The sequence below is a fragment of the Gossypium raimondii genome, chromosome 4, assembly GCF_025698545.1.
Source record: "Gossypium raimondii isolate GPD5lz chromosome 4, ASM2569854v1, whole genome shotgun sequence".
Classification (NCBI taxonomy): Eukaryota; Viridiplantae; Streptophyta; class Magnoliopsida; order Malvales; family Malvaceae; genus Gossypium; species Gossypium raimondii.
In genome coordinates this window covers 33,158,448-33,184,068 of record NC_068568.1, presented here as the reverse complement: position 1 = coordinate 33,184,068, position 25,621 = coordinate 33,158,448, and the positions used below count along the sequence as shown (strand labels likewise).

Below are 25,621 nucleotides of genomic sequence, written 5' to 3'. Positions count from 1 at the left end.
TAAGAAACTAGTGGCTGCGTAGAGACGAAAGCAGTCTCTCTTAGCCATCGCAGGACACTGTGCTGTTGGGGTGTGAACTAGACACACGAAAGTTGTCTTCCCGAAGACTTTTGTATTTCTTACATTGTTCTCCATGAATTGAATGATGAAAATGGTGTTGAATGATTTTTTGGTATTGAACTTTAATTGCCAACGTATGAGCTAAATCTCATAAGGTTAGGATTACTTTGATGAAATTTTAACTCTCTTTAATGGCTACAGTATAAATCTGAATTATTTTACTATTTCATTCAATTTTTTATTCTTTAAAATGTATGTGAGCAATCCCTAGATATAGTCAACTGTGCAACAAACCCTTAAATTAATCTAAATTTTAAAAATGTAAGATTAGTTAGACTGTGGTTGAACGATTTGAGCAAGTACTCGACAGATACTTGTAGTAGACTCTAGACATAGAGCAGCGTTCATACAGAAGGAAACAGTGCAGGGTACCATATTAAAAGCTTATAAACACATGCAAGGTAATTTGGGGGTTTTGCTCTCGAAAGAAGCAGACCATTTTAGAACTCTTCTAAGCAGTAGGTTAAGTATGATTTTGCTGAGGCACTGTATACAGGAAAAGTAGATTATTAGTAATCCCTACCTTCCCACTCAACAACGCGTAACCGTTATCTTTTGTCGTAGTATCTTTGCCATAGCATACTTAGTTGTTTATCTGTTTATTTACTTATTAATAGTCACATCATCATTCTCGTAATTGCCATTGCATTTTTACTCTTTTTTTGCCATAGCATTTCCAAGTATTCATTAATTCCACATATTGCATACATCATTATTACTTTTAATTGCCACTACATACTTATCATAGCTTTACCATAACATTAATCGCATTTTATTATAAAAACTTGACCACTTTAGTGCCTCAATCCGATCTTTGTAGAAACGATACTCACTCATAACTTTATTACTTGATCCAACGTGTATACTTGCACAATTCGCATATCATATTCACACACGACAAGTTTTTGGCGCCGTTGTCGAGGATCGACAATTTGGTGAAATTTGGTTTTGTTAGTTTTTTTTAATTCCATTAGTTTTATTTAACTTACTTTATTTTAATTTCTACAAGTTTTCCATCAGTGCATGAGAAGAGGTATTCATGCTAACAAAGAGTATCCTTTTGACCTAGAGATCGAAAGAACTTCGCTAGAAACGGGAACGATCCTAGTCGCAATGATAACCTAAATGGTTTTGGTCTCAATAATAATCTAAATGGTCAGGGCACTAATCCTCATGTTCGTGGGGTGATAGATGACCAAGATAGACCAATCTGTGAGCATGCTGTGCCAATTTTGGATGACCTGAATCCAGGGATAGTTAGACCACAAATACATGCTTAATAGTTTGAATTGAAACCGGTAATGTTTTAGATTTTGCAAACAATAGGATAGTTTGGTGAACTGCCCACTGAAGATCCAAGATTGCATTTGAGACTTTTTCTAGAAGTCTGTGACTCGTTTAGACAGCAGGGTGTTCCTGAAGAAGACACCTTGAGACTTAAACTATTTCCATATTATTTAAGAGGTCATGTGATATCATGACTGAATTCTCTGCCGTCGTGAACAGTGGCATCATGGAATGATCTTTGCCAAAGGTTTTTGCTATGGTATAATCCCTTAAATATGAATGCCAAGCTTAGAAATGACATCACATCTTTTCAGCAATTGGAGGATGAATCACTATATGAAGCTTGAGAATGATTCAAATATTTAATTCGAAAATGTTCGATGCATGGATTCCAACTTTGAACTCAGATGGAGATATTCTATAATAGGCTGAATGTGTATACGGGAATGGTAGTTGATACATCTGCCAATGGTACATTTTTGGATAAATCTTACAACGAAGCATATAAGATTTTGAAAAAGATAGCCAATAATGATATCAATATCCAACAACGAGAGTTAGGGCAGGTAAGAGAGCTACTAGTTCCATAAAACTTGATGCAATTACTTCATTGACAGCCTAGGTATCTTCTTTAGCTAACATAATTAAAACAATGAAAAATTCCACTACAGTCTATGAGCTAAAATTAGTTGAGTTGTCATGTGCTTATTGTGGTGAAAATCATGTGTTTGACGAATGGCCATCAAACCCAGTGTCAATGTACTACATGGGTAATTTTAACTGGAATAATAACCCATATTCCAACACCTACAATTCAGGGTAGAAGCAGCATCTGAATTTTAATTGAAGTAATCAAGGTGCGGGGAATTTTAACAATACTACAAGACAGAATGCCAAAAATGTACTACCTGGTTACGTTCAACCTATGCCAAGGAAAAATGTTCAACACGGTCAAGCATCATCTTCTACTTCTATTGAAATATTTTTAAATAAATATATGGCCAAGAATGATCCTGTAATCCAGAGTTAAGCAACAACTTTACGAGCTCTTGAGAATCAAGTGGGACAATTAGCGAATGCTTTAAATTCGAGGCCATAAGGAGCATTGCCAAGTGATACCGAAAATTGGAGAACACAAGGGAAAGAACATTGCAAAGTGATCACTTTCAGAAGTGATACTCAGTTTCAAGATACCATGACAAGAGAAGATAACTTGAATAACAACCATGTAAAGATCCTAGAGCCATCTGAAAAGCACACTGTACCTAAAAAAGGTAAACAACAGAATGTTGCAGCTGAATCAAATTATGTTGCCAACAAGAATGTCATAGCAAAACAATATCAACAACCTAAAGGAAGACCACCTCTACCTTTTCCTTAGAGATTCTATAACTCTAAATAGGATGTTCAGTTCAAAAGATTTTTGGAGGTCCTGAAGCAACTCCATATTAACATACCATTAGTACAAGCTTTGGAGTAGATGCCCAATTATGTGAAGTTTATGAAAGATATTTATCAAAGAAGCGTAGATTGGAAGAATTTGAAACTATTGCTTTCAATGAAGGATGCACAGCAATGTTGATGAAAACTTACCTCCAAAGTTGAAGGACCCAGGGAGTTTCACTATTCCATGTTTAATTGGAAATCATTTTGTTGGTAAGGCGTTATGTGATTTAGGAGCAAGTATAAATATAATGCCTCTTTCTATTTTCAGGAAGCTAGGAATTAGGAAGGCAAAACCCACAATAGTCACGTTACAGCTAGTTGATCAGTCTTACACACATTTAGAATGTAAAGCTAACAAAGATGTACCGATTATCCTTGGAAGACCTTTTCTTGCTACAGGTAGGATTTTAATCGATGTACAAAATGGTGAACTGACCATGAGGATGAAGGATCAACATGTCACGTTCAATGTATTTAATGTGTTGAAATATACTGATGAGAATGAAGAATACCGTGCCATTGACTTGATAGAAACAACAATGGATGAAGAGTTCATGAGATTTTGCCACAGCAATTTTGATAATGATGAAGATTCATTTGAGCGGAGACCTTTGTGCAGTTTTTCCGGAGCAAAATAGACCTTTCAATTTTGATGAAAATTGTTTGGTGGCTCACATATATCCTCATGGATCTATTGATGTCAGAGACATGAAAATGGGGGTCACATTTAAAGTTAATGAACAACGCTTAAAGCACTACTAGGGTGCTCATGTGGAACGAGACAAGCAATCCATTGACCTTCACAATGCTTGAGGTTGCATTTTTATTTTTTTTCTTATATTTTCTTTAATTATTTTACTTTAGTTTCGTTGTTATTATTGGTTATATTTAATTTTTTCATGTTGTTTTCATTTCTACTTTTACTTTTTGAATAAATGAACAGTTTTTTCTAGATTCACGGAGACTAAAAAACACGGTGCCCGTAAATCCACTCGCAATGCCGAATGAAGTACCTACATTCTAGTCCAAGCCAGGGAAGTTCTCGTTCCCTATCTCATGCATTTTATTTCTTTTTCCATGACATTTTCTATGCATATCTATCTTTTTTGTTTCCTGTTACATATATGTACATGCATTGAGGACAATGCATTCCTTAGGTTTGGGGGTGTATTGTGCATCTAGACTACATTAGATATTTAGTTGAGGATGTTGTTTTAGTATTTTTTTATTATTTTTCATTCATTTTTCCGTGGCACACATGACTGCCAAGAATTGTCTAGACTGTGATGAGTGTGTTTTTGTCTGTGATGTTCGATGAGGAGCTTAATTCTTTGATAAACTTAAAAAGTTGTGACAGTGGATTAGGTGATTTTATCTTAGGATAGCTTGCTTGTAAATTGACCCCTAAAATTAGGATATCCTAATTCTGGTTACAATTGATCCATAGTAGGTTTCTTTTGATGAATTTATAGACTCTTGAAGTTATATTCGGTAGCATGGCAATATTCAATAATGAATAAAGTGGCAATGTTTAAGAAAATTCGTAAATTATTTTTCAAAAAAAGTAATCAAATACTCCAATGCGTAGAATTGTCGAGTAAGTCAACACCACTTTGTTTGCTCCATCGTGCTGGTGCTAGAAAGGTGAGTTTGAGTAAGAGTGTGTAATAAAGAAAATTAGGGGCACTCCACTGTAATAACGACCTGAGTAGCTAAGGAGGTAGTTGTTTCCTCCATCCATCTTTTTAGCCAAAAGCTTTTGCTTCATGAGTGAGTATTCAAATCGTGACATGATTGAGTATTGAGCAATTTAGTGTATGCTCCATTGTAATTGTCGAGTCAAAGAATCATGAGCTGAATCCCCTAGTAAAAATACATAAATAAATAGGCATAATAAATGGATATGTATGTATTTGAGTATGTATAAGGTCAGAATAAAAAGAAGGAAAACTAAGTTAGTTAAAAGATGAACTAAGTAAATTAAAAGGTGCTTGCTATAGTGAAAATTGCATGAATACTTAGAATTTTTCTTTCTGTTAGGGCAATATTTTCTGCACTGCCTTTGCTAAATAAGCTTATGAAACTTGATCAAATTTTTAGACATAGAAGATTGCTAAGAACTGAAGTACAAAATGCTCTTTTAAGGGTCTCACAATGCAAATGTGATTATGTTGCTATGGCAATTCTTATGTTCATACATTCATGCATATCTTGCTTCAGGACAAGCAAGAACTCATGTTTAAAGGTGTGATAACTCTTGAAAAGAGTTATAATTCATGCCTTTAGACTGAGTCAATTGTTTATACTTAAGTAAACTTAGTTACATTTTAGGATATTATTTTAGCATTTTTAGAAATTGCATAATGCTTAAATATTATTATTTGTTACTTTTAATTGCATGTGGAAAGGTTGTGTTTGGTGGTTTGGTGGTTTGGCAGGTGAAGAAGCGGAGAAAGAAATAAAGGAATGAAGGTTTCTCATGGAAAAAGGTTGGATAATTTGCCAATACGAATGCCATGACAATTCTAAGAAGACTGAGTCAACAGTCAATGCAAAATAGTTTTAGCCCAACTCTACTTGTATCAGAAAAATCTGCTTAAAAAAAAGAGGAGAATATAATCCTGGGATGTTGGTTTTTATCCTAGAAAAGAAAATTTTAAAAAGAGGAGAAGATAATCTTGGGTTGTTAGTTTTTATCCTAGAAAAAAAAATTAAAAAAGGAGAAGATAATCTTGGGTTGTTGAAAAAATAATTTAAAAAGAGGAGAAGATAAACATGGGTTCATGGATTTACCCTAGAAAAAAGCTATAAAAAGCCAAAGGAGAAAACCCTAAACGACGAACAATGGTAAAGATCCTTAGGCGAAATAAGAAGGTAGCGACTGAGTAGAGACGAAAAGAGGAAGACGAAGCAGTCCCTCTTAGCCATCACAGGACATTGTGCTGCTGGAGTATGAACTGGACAGGTGAAAGTTATCTTCCCAAAGTCTTCCGTGTTTCTTACTTTGTTCTTCTATGAATTGAATGATAAAAATAGTGTTGGATGATATTTTGGTTTTGAATTTTAATTGCCAACCTATGAGCTAAATCTCATAAGGTTGGGATTCCTTTTATGAAACTTTAACTGTCTTTAATGGTTGTAGTATAAATCTAAATTATTTTACTATTTCATTCAATTGTTTTATTCTTGAAAATGTATGTGAGCAATCCCTAGACATAGTCGACTGTGCAGCATACCCTTAAATTAATCTAAATGAAAAGGCTAGATTAGTTAGACTGTGGTTGAATGATATGAGCAAGTACTTGATAGATACTTGTAGTAGACTCTAGACATATAGTATCGTTCATACAGAAGGAAACAGTGCAGGGTACCATATTAAAAGCTTATAAACACAGGCAAGGTAATTTGAGGGTTTTGCTCTCGAAAGAAGCAGACCATTTTAGAACTCTTCTAAGCAGTAGGTTAAGTATGATTTTGTTGAGGCACTGTTGACAAGAAAAGTAGATTCTTAGTAATCCCTACTTTCCTACTCAACATCGGATAACCCTTATCTTTTGCCGTAGTATCTTTTCCCTTAGTTGCTTATCTGTTCATTTACTTATTAATAGTCACGTCATCATTCTTGTAATTGCCATTGCATTTTTACTCTCGTTTTGCCATAGCATTTTCACTTATTAATAATAGCCAATTCGGCTACTGTCAGTTTGGTCTGGGTTAGTGATAACCCAACCGGTTTGGTCTAGCCATCGATTGGACTATCGGTCTGGTTTCACATATTGGGCTTGGTTTAACCAATTTTTGGGTCTTAGTCTCGATTTTGGGCTCTCGGGCCCAATTTACGATCTCAGATCCAATTTTCAAGTTCAATTACTTATTGAGGCAATTGTTTTCCAAAAATATCATATTAATTTCAATTAATTTTATTTTACTTGATCAAAATGAATTTTTTCAAAAATCACTTCGATTTTCCAAATTAAATTTTCAAGAAAATTTTTTAATCAAATTCTCTACTTGAGCAATTCTCATGACCACCTAATTTAACTCCACATTGAATAAGTCGACTCAATTAAATTATTTCCAAAGTCGTATAATTTTCTTCTGATTCAAATGTAGTTCGATCGAGCTTTTGTTGAGCTAGCAGAGGGACCAATTATAAATATACAATTAGGCTCTATTAATTACAATTATGCCCAGAAGCATCGTTTTGATAATTCGCAACTACTTAATCATGGATTCAGTCCACAAGAAGCACCATGATTGAAAGCTTCTTATTATATACTCTTTATGGAAACAATTCATCCAACTGTTTTGTCTAATGACCTCGTCATGTGTGTGTTATCCTCATATGATATCCTTAATTCCTTTGAGTTAAATCCGTTCACTCAATACAATCCTATTTTATCACATTGTCACCGTTGTGTCTTCTTAATGATTAATATGACCACTGTCAACAAATGACTATGATAAATTGCTCGTTCGAGAACTAGCAACCCGTGGCCACGTTTCTTATTTATCAATCCACACAATGCCAATGAGAGGATATCATTAATTCTTTAATTGAGCTATAAAATCAATTGTTGCTAGTATAGCCATGCCATATACAAGTTATGCACCCAACATACTAGTTATGGGATCAATCATCTTTAGAGCATAAGCCTTCACTTATATCAAAGCACATAAGTTGCATATGCATGGTCAGTGACTAACTCATGATTTAGGTAAATCACACCATGAACGTCACAAGTGAATTAATTCATCTTGGGTCCAGTCCAATGTATCATTCTACCAATGAATACATCTATGTCTCTACCCGTAGAGTCAACTGCTCCGATAGCCAAGACTAGCCATCTCCCCAATTGGAATTGTAAACGACAATAATCCTTCTCAGTATTTGAATCAAATTCTCATTTTAATTCTTTTACGAGATTATAGACTCATTTAGATTATTTATTAAAGTAAGTTATTTTTCTCGCAATGTAAACGTTTTTACAATGCCACTTATCTTTAGTTTGAACTTAGACAATTAACGAGCTAATATTTTCTTGTCACAATTTCGCTATACATGCAAAATATGAAAGACAAAAAAATACAAAAAGACATAATAGTGAAATGTGAAATTAACTTTATTTTTTTATTCATCATTCAAATAAATAGGAAATAATTACATGTTTACTACAATATGGGCACATTTCCCAACTATCTCCACAGATAATCTAAGGCATTCCTTGATCTTTTCCTAATCGACGCAATAAATTCCAACCTTTCTCCCCATGACGTAACTTTGAAAATCCGTAAAAACCTATTAGCCTCCATTGATTATCCCCTTCCTCCACTTGAATTTTCACATCAATGTGATTATTTGGAAAACTTCTTAACTAAACTAGATCATTACCATTCCAGGCCAAACTGAGTCCACCCCTCGTACATTCAGTTGGAACGTCAATCCCATTTACAAAACCACATCTCTGTCTAACCTTATCCATACATACACCATCCATCTTAGTCTCCATAAAGAAGGCAATATGGGGATTATAGGTCTTCAACGTTTGCTGAAGCCTTTTTATAGTCCGCTTACTCCCCAATCCTCAGACATTCTAAATTAATATTTTCAAGGCTCTCGGTCAGTATGCCTCCTAGCAACCGTCGATAAAATATAAGAGTGAGCATTTAATTGCTCTTCCATAGATCCTAACGAATCCTAACAGTCAGAAACATTAGGATCCAAAAAATTCGATCGGGGCCTCTTCTTATTCTCCCTACTCTCAATTGGGTTATCTTCCAACTCTTGCTCCATTTCCTTCTAACCTATTTTATTGGAATGACCCTCTATATTCAGTGCATCCTGATTTGAAGAACCTTCCAAATTAAAACCCAAGATTGGATTAATATTTGTCCACAAGTTCCTTCTAATTTCCTTCCCTAAATTCCTCCTTAAACCATGCATTAAGCAATTTGTTTCTTTATTCTCATCATCCTTTTCTTCTCGAAGCCAGACATTGCTTATGGTTATGGCCTTCCTTGATTGCGCTCTAAGATTCAGATTCCATCCCAACTCCAAATCATCCCCACCATTGGTCAATCTAACTGGACAAAATTTGTCATTATGACCTAAGCAACCACCCAAAAAGCAAAACAAAGTGAGCATTTCATACCTAAAATTAACATAGACAAATTTTGAATAAGAAATCATTATCTTTTTTTTATCCTTTTCAACGATTTTCTGGCATCCAGATCAACTCTAATCCTCAGAAAATTTTTAAACCCTCGATTCACCTGATTCGTGTCATACTCTATGAAACTCCCGATAAAATTCCCCAATTACTTTGCTATTGTATCCGGAAAAAAACCCTGGCGGTAGATTATGAACTTGAAATTTATTTGATATTCATAACCAATATTTTAAAATTTATTTTACTTTATATTTTAACATAAAGACTTATTGTTAATTATAATTTTTAATATGATTATACAATATTTAAAATATATTTTCATAAATTAAATATTTATCAATTTTCATATATATTATGTTTTTATTTTAAATATTATCATATAATTATATTAATTATTATTTGTTTCGTTATAAACTCAAACTTTTTTTAGGTTTTAGATTGATCTATCTCGACCCTAGGCCTGGGTTTGTCTCGCACTTGGATTATTTCAAGCTTAGATATGCTCAGGTTTGGATTTTTCTCATATTCGAATTCTTTCAAGCTCGAATTTTATCGGGTTTATATAGTTACTAGTTTAAGTTTTCTCGTATTCAAATTTTTACAAGTTCGAATTGACACAAGTACTCTTATCTTACCAGCTCTAGCTTAAAGTACAATTAAAATATTTTTATATTCCTCCATAAATACAAACTTCTTTATTTGGCTAACAATAAAAGCATCTAAGCCAATGAACAACTTACATAATACAATTGCTAGAGTAAGAACCTAAATTTTAATTAGTGGAAAATGCGATTCATGATAGTTAATTGTTTATGACACTATAATCATAAAATTATTCTAATTGAATTGTAGGTAGAAACAGCCTGGTACATTCAAACGAAGACTTTTCACAACTCGTTTCTTCTTCTTCGTTTCGTACACCAAAACCAACTCTAATTGCGAGTCAAACATGCAGTCCTAAACATTGTCTATATAACTTCAATCAAACTAACAATCAGTAAGAAACTCTTAACCAGCCCCTCCGAAAGTACTGTGTAGTCTGTCTCGATGCCAAAATATTCCAAGCACTGCTTTTCCTTTTTTCCCTTCCTTCTCTTTTCATATGTTTTGATTGGCTTCACCAAAAAATTAGAAACTGCTAGCAGTAGTGGACTATACGGAACCAGGGATTCAACCAGGTTAGTGTATAATATCGGTGTAGTTGTTGATGTGAACTCAAACATGGGTACTATGGCGAATGTAAGGCCCAAAATTTGCCCGGCCCACCAGGGAAACAAAACAAATAAGAAAATAAAAAACCCAAATTTACAATGGCCCGAACGGCCCAAAATTAATTAAAACCTAGCCCACAAACTGAAAGGGTTTCAGCAAAAACCCTAGAGCGTGCCGCTCCTAGCGCCGTCTGCCCGAGACCCCTCGCGTGCCACCTGCGCTGCACGCCTCTGTCCAGTTCCAGCGCCTTCAACGCCACCACCGCTCGACTCGCCTATCATCAGCCTCCGTCACATCAGCACCTGCCAAAACACCCACAACATGCCAGAAAAAGCGACAAAAAGAAAAAAGAAAAAAAAAGTCGAAACAGCAAACAACGAAACAAATCGCAAAATGACGAAAATAATCATTAGGGAGTTTGTAACTTGGCTATAAGAGCCCTTATCTACGACTTGTATTTTTTTACGCAGATCGAATCAAAACCGAACAAGATTTTAAGAGGTTGAAAATCCAATCGTTTTCCTTTTTGGTTCTTTGTTTTCATTTTCTTTTATTTCTATTTCATTTATTGGTTCGTTCATCTTTTTACAAGCTCGTTTTAACAAAGAATCTAGAATAAGAAGAAAAGAAAAGGAATACCGAAAACCGCTAGACCCATCGCCGGAGCCCTTTATGGCCGTCGGAATCGTGTCGCTAGAAAACGGGGAAAGCCCTTCTCCTTCGGTCTTTTGGGGGATACGAAAGCTGGGCCTTCGAGCGAACTCTAAAACGGGTTGAAAACCCGGTGCTTCGGTGGTTCCAACCACCGCTTGCGGAGGAAGCCACGGCGGTTTTTGGCCGGAAGCCCAAGAGCCGGATGAGATGTTGAGAGAGTCTGAGAGACTCCCTCTCTGTTTTTGCTGAAATTGAAAGTGAAGTTTTTTTTCTCTGATTTTCGCTATTTATATTGGGTTTAAAACGACGCCGTTTTGGGTTCAGGCAACAATGGCCAAAACGACGTCGTTCCACGTCTGACCCGAATACCCGACCCATTTAGCGGAGGATCCGCGTGTTTTGATGGCCGAATGGGCTATTTACGTTTTAGGTCCCTTCACTTTGATTCTTGGCTTCAATTCGGTCTTTTTGCCTTCTTTAGCATTTTCAATTTGACCCCACTTCTTTCGCATTTGTTCCACTTTGGTCCGAGCAGAACGGTGCGTTTTAAGATTGGGGAATATCTCCCGATTAGTCCTTTAGCCTTTAAGCACTTTATATTTTAGCCCCGAATCACCCCTTTTTACTCATTTACGAATTTGGTCCCAAACTTTTAGCTCGATTTCAATTCGGTCCTAAGCCTGTTAATTCTTTTTATTTTTTTTATTTTTATTTTTTATTTTTTTAAAAAAAAGAGCAAAACAGTTCCATTAATATTTTTTTGTGCTTATTTATTTATTATTTTTAAAAAAATCAAATTTACACCATTATTTATTTTATTTATTATTCATTTTTTATATATATACATTGGTTTGTACATTGTATTCTTGACATTATTATTACTATCATATTTCATTATTATTTATTTTCCATTTTAAATGCTTTCAAAATTTAAATTCATTATTATGGTTATTGTGTTTATTATGATTATTGTGATGTTGTCATTGGTATCATTATTTTTACTTGTGTATGTTAATGTTGGAATTTGCTAGCATCAATGCTACGTGTATTCTTTTATGCATGTTATTTCATTATTATTTCGATTGTATATTGCGATATTGTTATTAGCCACATATGATCCTTTCGAAGTTTTTAAATGACTCTTTTTAAATGTAATCAAAATGCGCATTCTATTTTAAGATATTCCATGAATATTCATTCGAAATGCAAAATCTCAAAATAAGGCAATATTTCGCGTTTGGAAGATTCGGGAAATTGTGCCCTAACGTGCTGGGTTTCAATTTCTCGTTCGACCGAATAGCCAAATATCCTTTTAACTTTCAAAATAAGGCAATATTTTGCATTTGGAAGATTCGGGAAATTGTGCCCTAACGTGCTGGGTTTCGATTTCTCGTTCGACTAAATAGCCAAATATCCTCTTAAAACTTCAAAGCATGGTTTCATTAAACTATAAGGTGATCTTGGTTTCGATGGTTTAGAGTATCGTGTTCTAACGTGCTGGATGTGATATTCCTTCGGAATAAGAGAATCTTATATTTCAATCGTACTTTTTTTTTAAAAAAACTCTTCAAATTTTCAATTTTCGACACTAAGACACTAATTAATCAACTAGGCACCAATTTTGGGCGCATCGAGGGTGCTAATCCTTCCTCGTGTGTAACCGACTCCCGAACCTGTTTTCTGAATTTCGTGGACCAAACTTGTTGTTTTAATAAAATCAAATTGTTTATTAAAAACAACCATTTTACAAGGTGACCCGATCACACCTCATCAAAAAAGATTGGTGGCGACTCCCACATTCGTTTTCATTTTCAAAACCAAGTTGACCCCGTTTCATAAAAAAAATGGTGTCAACAGCTTGGCGATTCCGCTGGGGAAGTAACACGAGAGTCAAGCCACGAGTTGATTAATTTTTGTCTTTTCATCGAAAATTGAAGATTTGATTTAAATTTACGATCCTTTCATTGCACTTCATTCATCTTTATTTCGATTTTTCTCATTGTGATTTTGTTATGGTAGTTTAAGCTTGATATACTGCTGCATTGCATTACATGACCGTGGGTCACACCTTTAAGTGGGAGTGAGAAACTAGTCCTTCGTGAGGTTTTCGCCTCCGTGTAGGATAGTGGATCGCTTCCGGGATACATCCGTACTTATGTCTTCGTGAGATTTTCATCTCCGTGTAGCCATAAGGAAATGTGTCCCCCTGAACTGAACTCGGTCCGTATGAGCCTATAATGGGTGAGGATCGAGGAATCTATCAGTTTAGGTACCTTTACTCTAGAACCGAACCTCATATAATGAGCCTTAGGAGCTTACCCTTGTTAGATCCATACCAAACCCTAGTAGTTACTTGAATAAGCAATTTATTTGTCTCATTATTCTTTTCTTTCATGCTTTAAAATTTAGTTTGATATGCGATACTAACTTATCCTATTTTGCTTGGATTGCATGACATTTCATTTCTAAAGAGGTGTTGGTTAACATTCGATATCTAAATAGAAAAGTTCAACATGGAAAGGGAGTTTCTTGGTAAAGTGGAAGACAATGCGGCCGTTCGAGTTTGGTCCGAAAAGGTTCAGCAAGAAAAAGGTGATAGCCTCGCGGAAGGATACGTATCAGAATTATGGGATTTCACTTGCATTAGTGTGGCTTAGGATGGTGTGCAAGAATTAAAGGAGATATGGAATCAGTGGGATAATGAGATTAAGCAACTCTTTTACAGCAACTACGGTGATCTATCTTATTTACTTGATGTGAAGATAGACAAGTGCTTATTTCGAGCCCTTACGCAGTACTGGAATCTGGCCTATAGTTGTTTCACGTTTGGGAAAGTAGATTTGGTACCTACGATAGAGGAATATACGACCTTGCTACGGTGTCCGAAATTCCAAGTTGACAAAGTCTATTCGAGATCGGCTAATGTCCCGACTTTCTTGAAGAAATTAATGTGCATCACAGGAATGAGCGAGCAATGGGTCATAGCCCGGATTAAGCAAAAGGGGGACAGTAAATGCATACCTTGGAGGAACTTGCGAGATTTGATTTTGGCACATCCGGATGTAAAGAAGAAGGTTGATATTTTTGCATTGTGCATTTATGGTCTTGTTGTCTTCCCTAAAGCATTAGGCCATGTGGATGAGGCGGTTTCAGATTTGTTTGATAGGCTTGACAACCGGTCCCAGCGATTTTGGCGGAAACCTTCAGGTCCCTAAATGCATGTCGAAGAGCGGGTGAGGGAAGGTTCATCGGGTGCGCGCATTTGCTATTGGTGTGGTTCCATAGTCATTTTTGGAAGGTGGAAAAGGTCTCTTATCGGGTTTTCTCAGAAAACTACTCCCCGTTAAAGGAATTAGCAACTACGCCAAGAAGAGACGACATCACAGAGGAGAAATGGATGATGATCCTTCAAAATCTTCAAGAAGAAGACGTTGAATGGAGGGCCCCATGGATGATTCTTAACGAGATCTTGTATCGATGCGGGGACTTCGACTGGATCCCTCTACTTGGAATTTGGGGAGCTATCGGATATACCCCTTTGCTGGTATTAAGGCAATACGGATTGAGACAATTCATACCAGCGACGTATGGGCTGGCGCAATGTGAATTCTCTTATAAGGATGATAACTATAAGAGAAAAATTCGAGAAATATCTAACGCATGGAAGCAAGTTCACCGGATGAAAAATTTTACCGTAGGGGCCATGACAACTCCTGAATACTGCGGATGGTGGAGTAAAAGGGTTAATGACAATATCCCTGGTCCGAAAGAGGGCTGCGTGCAATCGCTAGAAGAGCATCTGCAAGTGGTTCCGTCAGAATTAGAGATCATCAAGCAGGACTTTGAGAAAAGGAGTTCAGAATAGGGAAAGAAAATAGAGCAGCTAGAAGAGGAGAAGATGCGTTTGGGGCTGGACGTCGATATCCATAAATTGGAAGCCGAGAAGTTAAGGAAAGGGAAGAACAAGGCCGAGGAGGATTTGGACAGTCTGAAAACGGATTATAAGAAACTACGGTTATCAATGAGGACTGCCGGTTTAGGTAAAACATCGGAGCAGTGGCGCCAGGAGATTAAAGAAGAAAGAACCAAGGCCGACAAGTGGGAGAAAGAATTCCAAGATGCCCGAGCTCGAGAAAGCGTTTTGGAGAAAAGCTTATCAGAATGTCAAAATGAGAAAGCGGGATTAAAAGCTCGGGTGGAAGAACTGGAAAAGTCACTTCATTTGTACCGCAGTCGCAATTCTGTGATCGAACTAAAAGCAAGTTTGAAAAAGATTGATGAATTGAATGGAAGGATAGGAGAGCTTGAAGATGCTTTACAAAACTCTGAACTGCGAATGGAGCTTCTTGAAAGGAGTAGCGAGCAGTGGCAAGAGAAATTCCATTACTCTCAAAATCAAATTAGGGAAAGGGACTACATTATGGGCGAAGCCGTGACCCAAGTACGAGAAGTAGCTGATCATTTACAAACCCTAGCAGTTCAGGCTGATGTACTGAGCTTAAAGTATGAATCAGAATCGAGCCGAGGACAAGATTTAGCTTGGCTCATTAGGAAGGTTAAGGCTTTGGGTATAAAGGCGAGGCCATATATGTAATCCATTTCATGTAAAGGAATTTGCTTTCTAGTCGAGTTTTTCTAATGAAATTGGATTAGAATCAATGCCTCTTTTTGCATTCATGCATCTACATTACATCTCATTATATGCATTAAAGTCTTAAAATGAAACCTAATTAATCAAAATTGTCACAGCTACCCTGGAAACCAACAAAAATCCACCAACCAAATATCACTACGGCACTCGACGTCAAACAAAAGCAATGGATCAGAGGTTAGAAAGGCTAGAACAAATGCAAAAGGAAATGCAAGATAAGATGCAGGAACAATTGGATAAAATTCAGCGAGACGCATTGGAATCCCAAAGGATTATGAGCCAGCTGGCACAATTGTTGGCCGATAAAGGAAAGAGCCCTATGATTAATTCAGGAAGTGATCAGGAGGATCCTGTTTATCCTCCAGGTTTTACCCCGACAAACACCCAAGCGCAACAAGCATGGGCCCACAAGGAGCACCTGGACCTCAATATCGAGCTGGCACCTCAGTACCAGTGCATTTTCAAGTGGGTTCGGGTTCTAACCCCGGGGACAACCCTACCAACCCTGTGGTCCCCGATCTCGATGACATAGCAGAGATGGAGAAATCAAAAACGGACCTGCCAAAACAACTAGAAGAGCGGTGTAGATGGCTAGAGGAAAAATTCAGAGCCATGGAGAACATCGACTACCAATGTAGAGTTGACGCCAATTATTTATGTTTGGTTCCTGATCTGGTACTCCCTCCGAAATTCAAGATGCCGGAATTTGAAAAATACAACGGGACTAGTTGTCCTGGAGCTCATATAACTATGTTCTGTCGAAGAATGACAGGATATGTCAACAATGATCAACTGTTAATCCATTGCTTCCAGGACAGTTTGATCGGGTCCGCAACCAGGTGGTACAACCAGCTGAGTCGTGCTAAAGTCAGTTCATGGAGAGATTTGGCGAAGCTTTCATGAAGCAATATGGCCATGTGACAGACATAACACCTGATCGAATTACGTTACAGAACATGGAAAAGAAACAAAACAAGAGTTTTAGGCAATATGCCCAACGATGGAGGGAAGTGGCAACGCAAGTCCAGCCACCCCTTTTGGAAAAAGAGGTCACTATGCTTTTTATTAACACGTTGAAGGCCCCATTCATCAGCCACATGTTGGGGAGTGCTACCAAGAGCTTCTCGGATATGGTAATGTCCGGTGAAATGATTGAAAACGCAATAAGGAGCGGTAAAATAGACGCAGGGGAAAACTTCAAAAGATCAGCCCCAAGGAAAAAGGATGGCGAAGTGAATAATGTAAGCACATATAGCAAGAGCCATTCAAAACCGATTATCGTAGGCCCCCCAAAATGATAACTACCAGTTACCAGGTCCCCTTAAGGCAGGAGCCCAACACAAGGCCCAACACAAGGACTAACACAGAGAGATTTCAATTCACGCCCATTCCAATAACCTACGGGGAATTGTATCAGAAGCTATTCGATGCGCACATAGTGTCTCCACATTATCTAGAGCCCATGCAACCTCCATACCCCAAATGGTATGACATGAATGCCCAGTGTGAATACTATGCGGGGATACTGGGGCACTCGATTGAGAACTGCACTGCGTTTAAGAAGGCGGTGGAAAGATTCATTAAGATGGGGATCGTAAAGCTTGATGACCCATCAGGACCAAACGTAGCAGGGAATCCGTTGCCCAATCTTTCTGATAGAGGGGTGAATGCAATAATTGAGAATGGGGGAAAGAGAATCAAAGATGACATTGCGAAGGTAAATACCCCACTGAAATGGGTTTGGAGGCAAATGATGAATCGAGGCCTAATCAAGCAAGAATCAAAGCAAAGGCCCGAAGGAATAGAGAGATATTGCGAGTTCCATGCTAAAGAGGGCCATGACATTCAAAATTGAACTGAATTCAGGGCCGTAGTATAAAATCTGATGGACAATAAAGAGCTAGAATTTTATGAAGAGATCAAAGGACTAGAAGAAGGAGAAGTCTATGCCTCGGAGGAAGGACCCGCGGGAAAAGCTCAAAACCGCCCGGTGGTGATTATTTCAAGGCCAAGAAACACAGGATCAGGAATACAACTGGCGCCAAAGGTCGTAATCCAAAAGCCTGTAGCCTTTCCTTACCAGGATAGCAAAAAGGTTCCTTGGAATTATAATTGCAATGTGATGATCCCGGGGAAGGAAAACCCGATAAATGCTTCAGAAGAGGGTAATGATGTAGGTTTCTATACGCGCAGTGGAAAACGCTACGACCCGACAAATACAAAAGGGGATCCTACAAAAGGAAAAGCTGTGGCAGTTGAGCAAGACAAAACAAAGACAGCCAGAATTGGATCACAAGTTAACGAACCCGTGACTAAAAATAAGGCTAGAAAATTTTTAAAATTCTTGAAGCACAGTGAGTACAGCGTGGTGGAGCAACTGCATAAGCAACCGGCACGTATCTCAGTGCTCGAGCTACTTCTAAGTTCGGAGACACATCATAATGCGTTGATAAAAGTGCTAAATGAGACTTATGTTGCTAACGATATCTCTGTGAGCAAGATGGATCGCCTGGTTAATAATATAAACGCCGACAACTTCATCTTCTTCAACGATGATGAGATCCTGCCAGGTGGTATGGGATCTACCAAGGCCTTGCACATTACTGCCCGTTGCAAGGGGTGTACACTACCCGGGGTACTCATTGACAATGGATCAGCATTGAATGTCTTACCCTTGTCCACTTTAAACAGGCTGCCTGTGGATAGCTCTCACATGAAGTCATGCCAAAATATAGTGAGTGCATTTGATGGCACTGAGAGAAAAGTGATGGGAAGAATCGAGATACCTCTATTGATTGGTCCGAGTACATACGAGGTGGATTTTTTGGTAATGGATATTAAACCATCTTACAATTGCCTATTGGGGAGACCTTGGATCCATTCTGCAGGGGCTGTACCATCGTCACTCCACCAAAAGTTGAAATTGGTAACAGAGGGCCGATTAGTAACTATAGGTGCAGAAGAAGACATCATCGCATCAGTTAGTAGTGACGCGCCATATATAGAGGTCGATAGCGAAGCGATAGAATGTTCATTCCGGTCATTGGAATTTGTAAATGCAACATTTGTCATCGAGGGGAGTAAAATTCCAGGGCCTAAGATATCCAAAGCTACGTCAATGAGTTTACAGCTAACGATGGGAAAGGGAGCGTTGCCTGGAAGAGGACTTGGAAAATACCTCCAAGGACGGGTCGAAGTACCGAGCTTGGTTAACAAACAGGACTGTTATGGTTTGGGATATAAGCCTAATACGAGGGAAAGGAGGAAGGAGATGGAGAAAAATCAAGAAAAGAGAAGAGCACGTTTGAGCAGGATAGAAGCCAAGTGGGGACCGATAACCTTTCCCCATATATCTAGGACTTTTGTTTCAAGGGGATTTGTCTACCTTGAAGAGAAGGATGAGGTTACAGAAGGAAGGTTTGGAAGGTTGGACATCAATGCCATATCCGCGGAAGAAAGGGTGGAAAGGAATTTATCGGGTATTCGCCCTTACAAACCTGGTAGCGTCAATAATCGGATCAGAAGAGATCCCTGTAACATTTAGAACTAATTCAGAGTAATGTTCAGAACACTTGTTGCCTTAAGCCTGGGGGTAACAATAATCTTTTGTAAAAGGCACATGTCAAAGTCTAATTTCAATGAAAACTTATCATTCAGTCTCACCTTGAGCAAATATTCTTTCATTCTTTTTCATTCCATTTATAATCATGCTGTGCATACAAGTATTCTTAGATTCTTTTATTTGGGCCTCCTTTTGTCCCAATAGCAGGTCTTCAGATATCAACGAGATGAGCGACACTGTTACTGACTCAGAGTCCCTATTTGAACAAGACGTGAGTATGGATGATCCTCAGGGTTTTGAAGATGACCGAGACAACTTTTTATCTCCAGATTTGTTAAGAATGGTGGAGGAAGAAGAAAAACAAATCCTACCCTATAAGGAATCAGTAGAAGTCGTGAGCTTAGAAGAGGGAAGGAATGTAAAGATTGGCACTGGCATTACCAAGAGAACAAGGCGAGACCTCATTGGGTTGCTTCAAGAGTTTAAAGATGTATTCGCATGGTCCTATCAAGATATGCCCGGGTTGAGTACTGATATCGTGGTACACCGACTGCCTATAAAGGAAGAGTGTAAGCCAGTTCAACAAAAGCTTCGAAGGATGAGGCCTGATGTCTTGCTAAAAATAAAGGAAGAAGTTAAGAAGCAGTTTGATGCTGGTTTCTTACAAGTGGTCAAGTATTCAGAATGGGTAGCCAATATAGTCCCTGTTCCTAAGAAAGATAGGAAAGTGCGAATGTGTGTAGACTACAAAGACTTGAACAAAGCCAGCCCAAAAGATAATTTCCCACTGCCTCATATCGATACCTTGGTGGACAACACGGCTGGATACTCACTTTTCTCCTTCATGGACGGCTTCTCAGGATACAACCAGATAAAAATGCATCCTGAAGACATGGAAAAGACTACATTCATAACTATGTGGGGAACGTTTTGTTACAAGGTAATGCCATTCGGATTAAAAAATGCCGCGGCAACCTATCAAAGAGCCATGGTAACCCTATTCCATGACATGATGCACAAGGAGATCGAAGTCTATGTTGACGACATGATTGCGAAGTCTAGAACTGAAAAGGAGCATGTACAAGTGTTGAGAAAATTGTTCCTAAGGTTAAGAAAATTCCAGCTAAAACTTAACCCAGCCAAATGTACTTTCGGGGCTAGATCAGGAAAGCTGCTGGGATTCTTAGTCAGCGAGAGGGGAATTGAAATTGACCCAGACAAAGTTAAAGCCATACAAGAATTACCTCCGCCGAGTACTCAAAAAGAAGTTCGAGGTTTTCTGGGAAGACTAAATTACATCGCTCGATTCATTTCACAGTTAACTGAGAAAGTGACCCCATCTTCCGTCTTCTTACGAAACACAATCCAGGTGTATGGGACGAGGAGTGCCAGAAAACTTTTGAAAAAGTTAAACATTACTTGTCTAACGCCCCAGTATTAATGCCACCATGCCCGGACAAGCCACTGATACTATACTTGACAGTATTTGAAAATTCCATGGAGTGTGTGCTCGGCCAACATGATGAGTCAGGACGAAAAGAAAGAGCAATCTACTATCTCAGCAAGAAGTTCACTGAATGTGAAACGAGATACTCGACAATTGAAAAATTATGCTGCGCCTTGGTCTGGACTACGCGGAGATTGAGACAATACATGTTATACCATACGACTTGGTTAATCTCAAAGTTGGACCCTCTGAAATACATGATGGAATCGACTGCTCTAAACGGAAGGATGGCCCGGTGGCAAATTTTACTGTCTGAATTTGACATAGTTTATGTGAGTCAAAAGGCTATAAAAGGGGGCGCAATAGCAGATTTTTTGGCTAGCAGAGCTTTAGAAGATTATGAGCCTTTGAGCTTTGATTTTCCAAATGAGGATCTAATGTATGTAGCAACCGCTAAAGATGATAGCCAAAGAGGCGATGTTTGGAAATTAAACTTCGACGGAGCTTCAAACGCCGTAGGCAATGGAATTGGGGCAGTCTTGGTATCTCCGAATGGAGATTATCATCCATTCACCAGCAAATTAGACTTTGATTGCACAAATAACATGGCAGAGTACGAAGTGTGCATTATGGGCATCCGTGCAGCTATTGAACGTAAAATCAAAGTACTAGAGGTGTATGGAGATTCCGCACTAGTAATCTATCAGCTCAAAGGCGAATGGGAGACAAGGGATCCCAAATTGATCAGTTACAGAAAGCTGGTTCTCGAATTGATTGAGAAATTTGATGGTATCACTTTCTGTTATCTCCCGCGAGATGAGAATCAAATGGCCGATGCTTTGGCTACATTGGCTTCCATGATGAAAGTAAATAAACAAGAGGATGTAAAGCCTATCCAAATGAGCATTTATGATGCTCCAGCCCACTGTTGTAACGTTGACGAGGAAGAGGAAAAAGACGACAACCATTGGTATCAGGACATATTGCGATATGTGAAAAATCACGAATACCCGAGCCAAGCAACTGAGAATGACAAGAGAACGTTGAGAAGGCTGGCTAATGACTACGTCTTAGATGGAGAGATCCTGTACCAAAGAAGAAAGGATCAGGTGCTGTTAAGATGTGTAGACGCTGTGGAGGCCAAGCAGATCTTGGAGGAAGTCCATGATGGTATCTGTGGAACACACGCTAACGGTTTCACAATGGCCAGACAAATCATGAGATTCGGATATTATTGGTCTACCATGGAAGGAGACTGCATCAAATATGCTAAGAAGTGCCATAAATGCCAGATTTACGGAGACAAAATTCATGTGCCTCCCTCACCTCTTCACGTTATGACTTCCCCATGGCCTTTCTCCATGTGGGGCATGGACGTCATTGGGCCGATATCGCCAAAGGCTTCAAACGGACATCGTTTCATTTTTGTAGTGATTGACTACTTTACTAAGTGGGTAGAGGCTACTTCTTACGCCAACGTCACAAAGGCGGCCGTTAGCAAGTTTTTAAAAAAGGAAATCATATGTCGGTATGGAATGCCCGAAAGGATCATATCTGATAATGCATTAAACTCGAACAATAGCACGATAACAGAGGTTTGCAGTCAATTCAAGATCAAGCACCACAACTCATCGCCATATCGTCCGAAGATGAACGGCGCGGTGGAGGCAGCCAATAAAAATATCAAAAAGATTGTGGGGAAAATGACTGAGACCTATAGAGATTGGCACGAGAAGTTACCATTCGCCCTCTATGCTTATCGAACGTCCGTCAGGACTTCTACCAGGGCAACACCTTTCTCTTTGGTTTATGGAATGGAGGCAGTGCTACCAATTGAGGTCGAAATTCCCTCTCTCCGAGTTTTATCAGAACTAGAGTTAGACGAAGCAGAATGGGTCCAATCCCGATACGATCAGCTGAACTTGATTGAAGAAAATAGGTTAAGAGCTATCCGTCATGGTCAAATGTACCAGAAACGAATGATACGAGCTTACAATAAGAAAGTTCATCCTAGGAACTTTCATGAAGGGGATTTGGTACTGAAGAAGATCATTCCCATACAAAAGGACTTCAGAGGAAAGTGGATGCCAAACTGGGAAGGACCTTATGTGGTAAAAAAGGCTTTCTCTGGAGGAGCGTTAATTTTAACAGAGATGGATGGCAAAAGCTTGGCCAATCCTGTGAATTCGGATTCAGTGAAGAGGTACTTTGCCTAAAAAAAAAAAAGGGAGAGGCCAAGGCGAAAACCCGCAAAGGGCGCCTTGAGACCAAAGGGGTATTGAATTGAAAACCCAAGAATGGGCAGTTCAATTGTTTTTTTTGATCAAAGATGAGGCATGCGGTAGTCTGGTCCTCTCCAAGTTAATAAGAGGAAAGATACTACAGCTTGGGGCATCAACAAAGCATCCTGAATTTTCTAAGCACATATCAAGTTCAAAGGGTCCTCCAAAAGTTTGCACAGAGAAGCTCATGCTACGATATCTGGGGCACCTGTTTTCATCTTATTCATTTTGTACCTTTGAAAAACTTGCTATTTTGATCAACTTATTCACTTCGAGCTTTACTTTCAATAAAATTTCATCTTATCTATTGAGATAATCTTTTTCATTTTATCTCAGCAAATTTTGCTATCTTGGCTAAGTCATTTCAAGCTGAGTTCTCAACACGTTTTCACATTGTCTATTATGATAATCTCTTTCAAGCATTTTTCATTGAAATAACGATTAATGGACTAATAATATTCAAGCAGAGGGAGTTTCGCATATTACTCTGAAAACTTCTAAATAATACAAGGACCTGAAACAGGACTGTTATTTAGAACTAACCAAACTTGAGAGTCAAAGGCATTTAAGAAAGAATGGTCTAAAGAGTGACTATTTCTCTGGTTTTTCGGGTAAGGACGCCGGCTGAATGAGAAGGCATCAGCAGTAGAGCCTTGATGAAAATCAGGCGATAACAACTCAAACATGAACGGATCATTCATGACATTCTGCATTCATGCAAATATCCATCATAAACATGCATAGTTAGGAGTATTTGATTCATTTTGATCATGTTATCCTAATCTTTAGGCATAATTAGGTTTATTATACAGATCATGTTCCCCAGAGAACAGATCAGCGAAAGAAACCAAGTCTTATCCCCCTAAGCAGTAGTGGAGCAGACAAAAGAAACCAGATCTTATCTCCCTAAGCAGTAGTGGAGCAGATCACATCAAGTCTTATCTCCCAAGCGAGAGCGGAGCGAAAAAAGAAACCAGATCTTATCTCCCTAAGCAAGAGTGGAGCAGATCACATCAAGTCTTATCTCCTAAGCAAGAGCGAAGCGAACAAAAGAAACCAGATCTTATCTCCCTAAGCAGTAGTGGAGCAGATCACATCAAGTCTTATCTCCCTAAGCAGTAGCAGAGCAGAAAAAAGAAACCAGATCTTATCTCCCTAAGCAGTAGTGGAGCAGATCACATCAAGTCTTATCTCCCTAAACAGTAGCGGAGTAGACAAAAGAAACCAGATCTTATCTCCCTAAGCAGTAGTGGGGCAGATCACATCAAGTCTTATCCCCCTAAGCAGTAGTGGAGCAGACAAAAGAAACCAGATCTTATCTCCCTAAGCAGTAGTGGAGCAGATCACATCAAGTCTTATCTCCCTAAGCAGTAGCGGAGCAGACAAAAGAAACCAGACCTTATCTCCCTAAGCAGTAGTGGAGCAGATCACATAAAGTCTTATCTCCCTAAGCAGTAGTGGAGCAGATAGAACCATAGATCTTATCTCCCTAAGCAGTAGTGGAGCAAATCGCATCAAGTCTTATCTCCCTAAGCAATAGTGGAGCAGACGAAACCAACCTTACCCCCTTTGAACTTGCAGTGGAGTAGGCTGAAGATACCAATCTCATCCCCATGGAGTTGCAGCAGAGTGGATCGAAGCAACAAAGCGCAGTGGATTGGAGCAAAGCCAAGAAGTCAAGACTCGACGAGACCGGGCAATTTTGGCCTTTCTTAAAAGTCTTTGCTTCATTCCCGTTGCACGACGATGAGCAAAGAGGGGCAGCTGTAAGGCCCAAAATTTGCCTGGCCCACCAGGGAAACAAAACAAATAAGAAAATAAAAAACCCAAATTTACAATGGCCCGAACGGCCCAAAATTAATTAAAACCTAGCCCACAAACTGAAAGGGTTTCAGCAAAAACCCTAGGGCGTGCCGCTCCTAGCGCCGTCTGCCCGAGACCCCTCGCGTGCCACCTGCGCTGCATGCCTCTGCCCAGTTCCAGCGCCTTCAACGCCACCACCGCTCGACTCGCCTATCATCAGCCTCCGTCACATCAGCACCTGCCAAAACACCCACAACACGCCAGAAAAAGCGACAAAAAGAAAAAACAAAAAAAAAGTCGAAACAGCAAACAACGAAACAAATCGTAAACGACGAAAATAATCATTAGGGAGTTTGTAACTTGGCTATAAGAGCCCTTATCTACGACTTGTATTTTTTTTACGCGCATCAGAATCAAAAACCGAACAAGATTTTAAGAGGTTGAAAATCCAATCGTTTTTCCTTTTTGGTTCTTTGTTTTCTATTTTCTTTTTATTTCTATTTCATTTATTGGTTCGTTCATCTTTTTTACAAGCTCGTTTTTAACAAAGAATCTAGAATAAGAAGAAAAGAAAAGGGAATACCCGAAAACCCGCTAGACCCATCGTCGGAGCCCTTTGTGGCCGTCGGAATCGTGTCGTGAGAAAACGGGGAAAGCCCTTCTCCTTCGGTCTTTTGGGGGATACGAAAGCTGGGCCTTCGAGCAAACTCTAAAACGGGTTGAAAACCCGGTGCTTCGGTGGTTCCAACCACCGCTTGCGGAGGAAGCCACGGCGGTTTTTAGCCGGAAGCCCAAAAGCCGGATGAGATGTTGAGAGAGTCTGAGAGACTCCCTCTCTGTTTTTGCTGAAATTGAAAGTGAAGTTTTTTTTTCTCTGATTTTCGCTATTTATATTGGGTTTAAAACGACGCCGTTTTGGGTTCAGGCAACAATGGCCAAAATGACGTCGTTCCACGTCTGACCCGAATACCCGACCCATTTAGCGGA

The 25,621-nt window shown here is 38.8% G+C and overlaps 1 protein-coding gene and 1 non-coding gene across 2 annotated transcripts; one reads left to right on the top strand and one right to left on the bottom strand.

Annotated features, from left to right (window-relative positions):
- Nucleotides 1–1,691: 1,691 nt before the first annotated feature.
- On the bottom strand, nt 1,692–1,798 carry LOC128040789 (small nucleolar RNA R71). Its single transcript, XR_008195595.1, has one exon. It is a non-coding gene; the product is annotated as a small nucleolar RNA R71 (small nucleolar RNA).
- A 13,908-nt stretch (nt 1,799–15,706) lies between these two features.
- On the top strand, nt 15,707–22,765 carry LOC105778990 (uncharacterized). Its single transcript, XM_052629234.1, is given in 7 exon segments — nt 15,707–15,905; nt 15,989–16,423; nt 16,426–16,781; nt 16,958–17,257; nt 17,441–19,073; nt 19,273–20,424; nt 20,427–22,765. Coding segments are annotated over 7 exon segments (6,414 nt in total).
- The last annotated feature ends 2,856 nt before the right edge of the window (nt 22,766–25,621 follow it).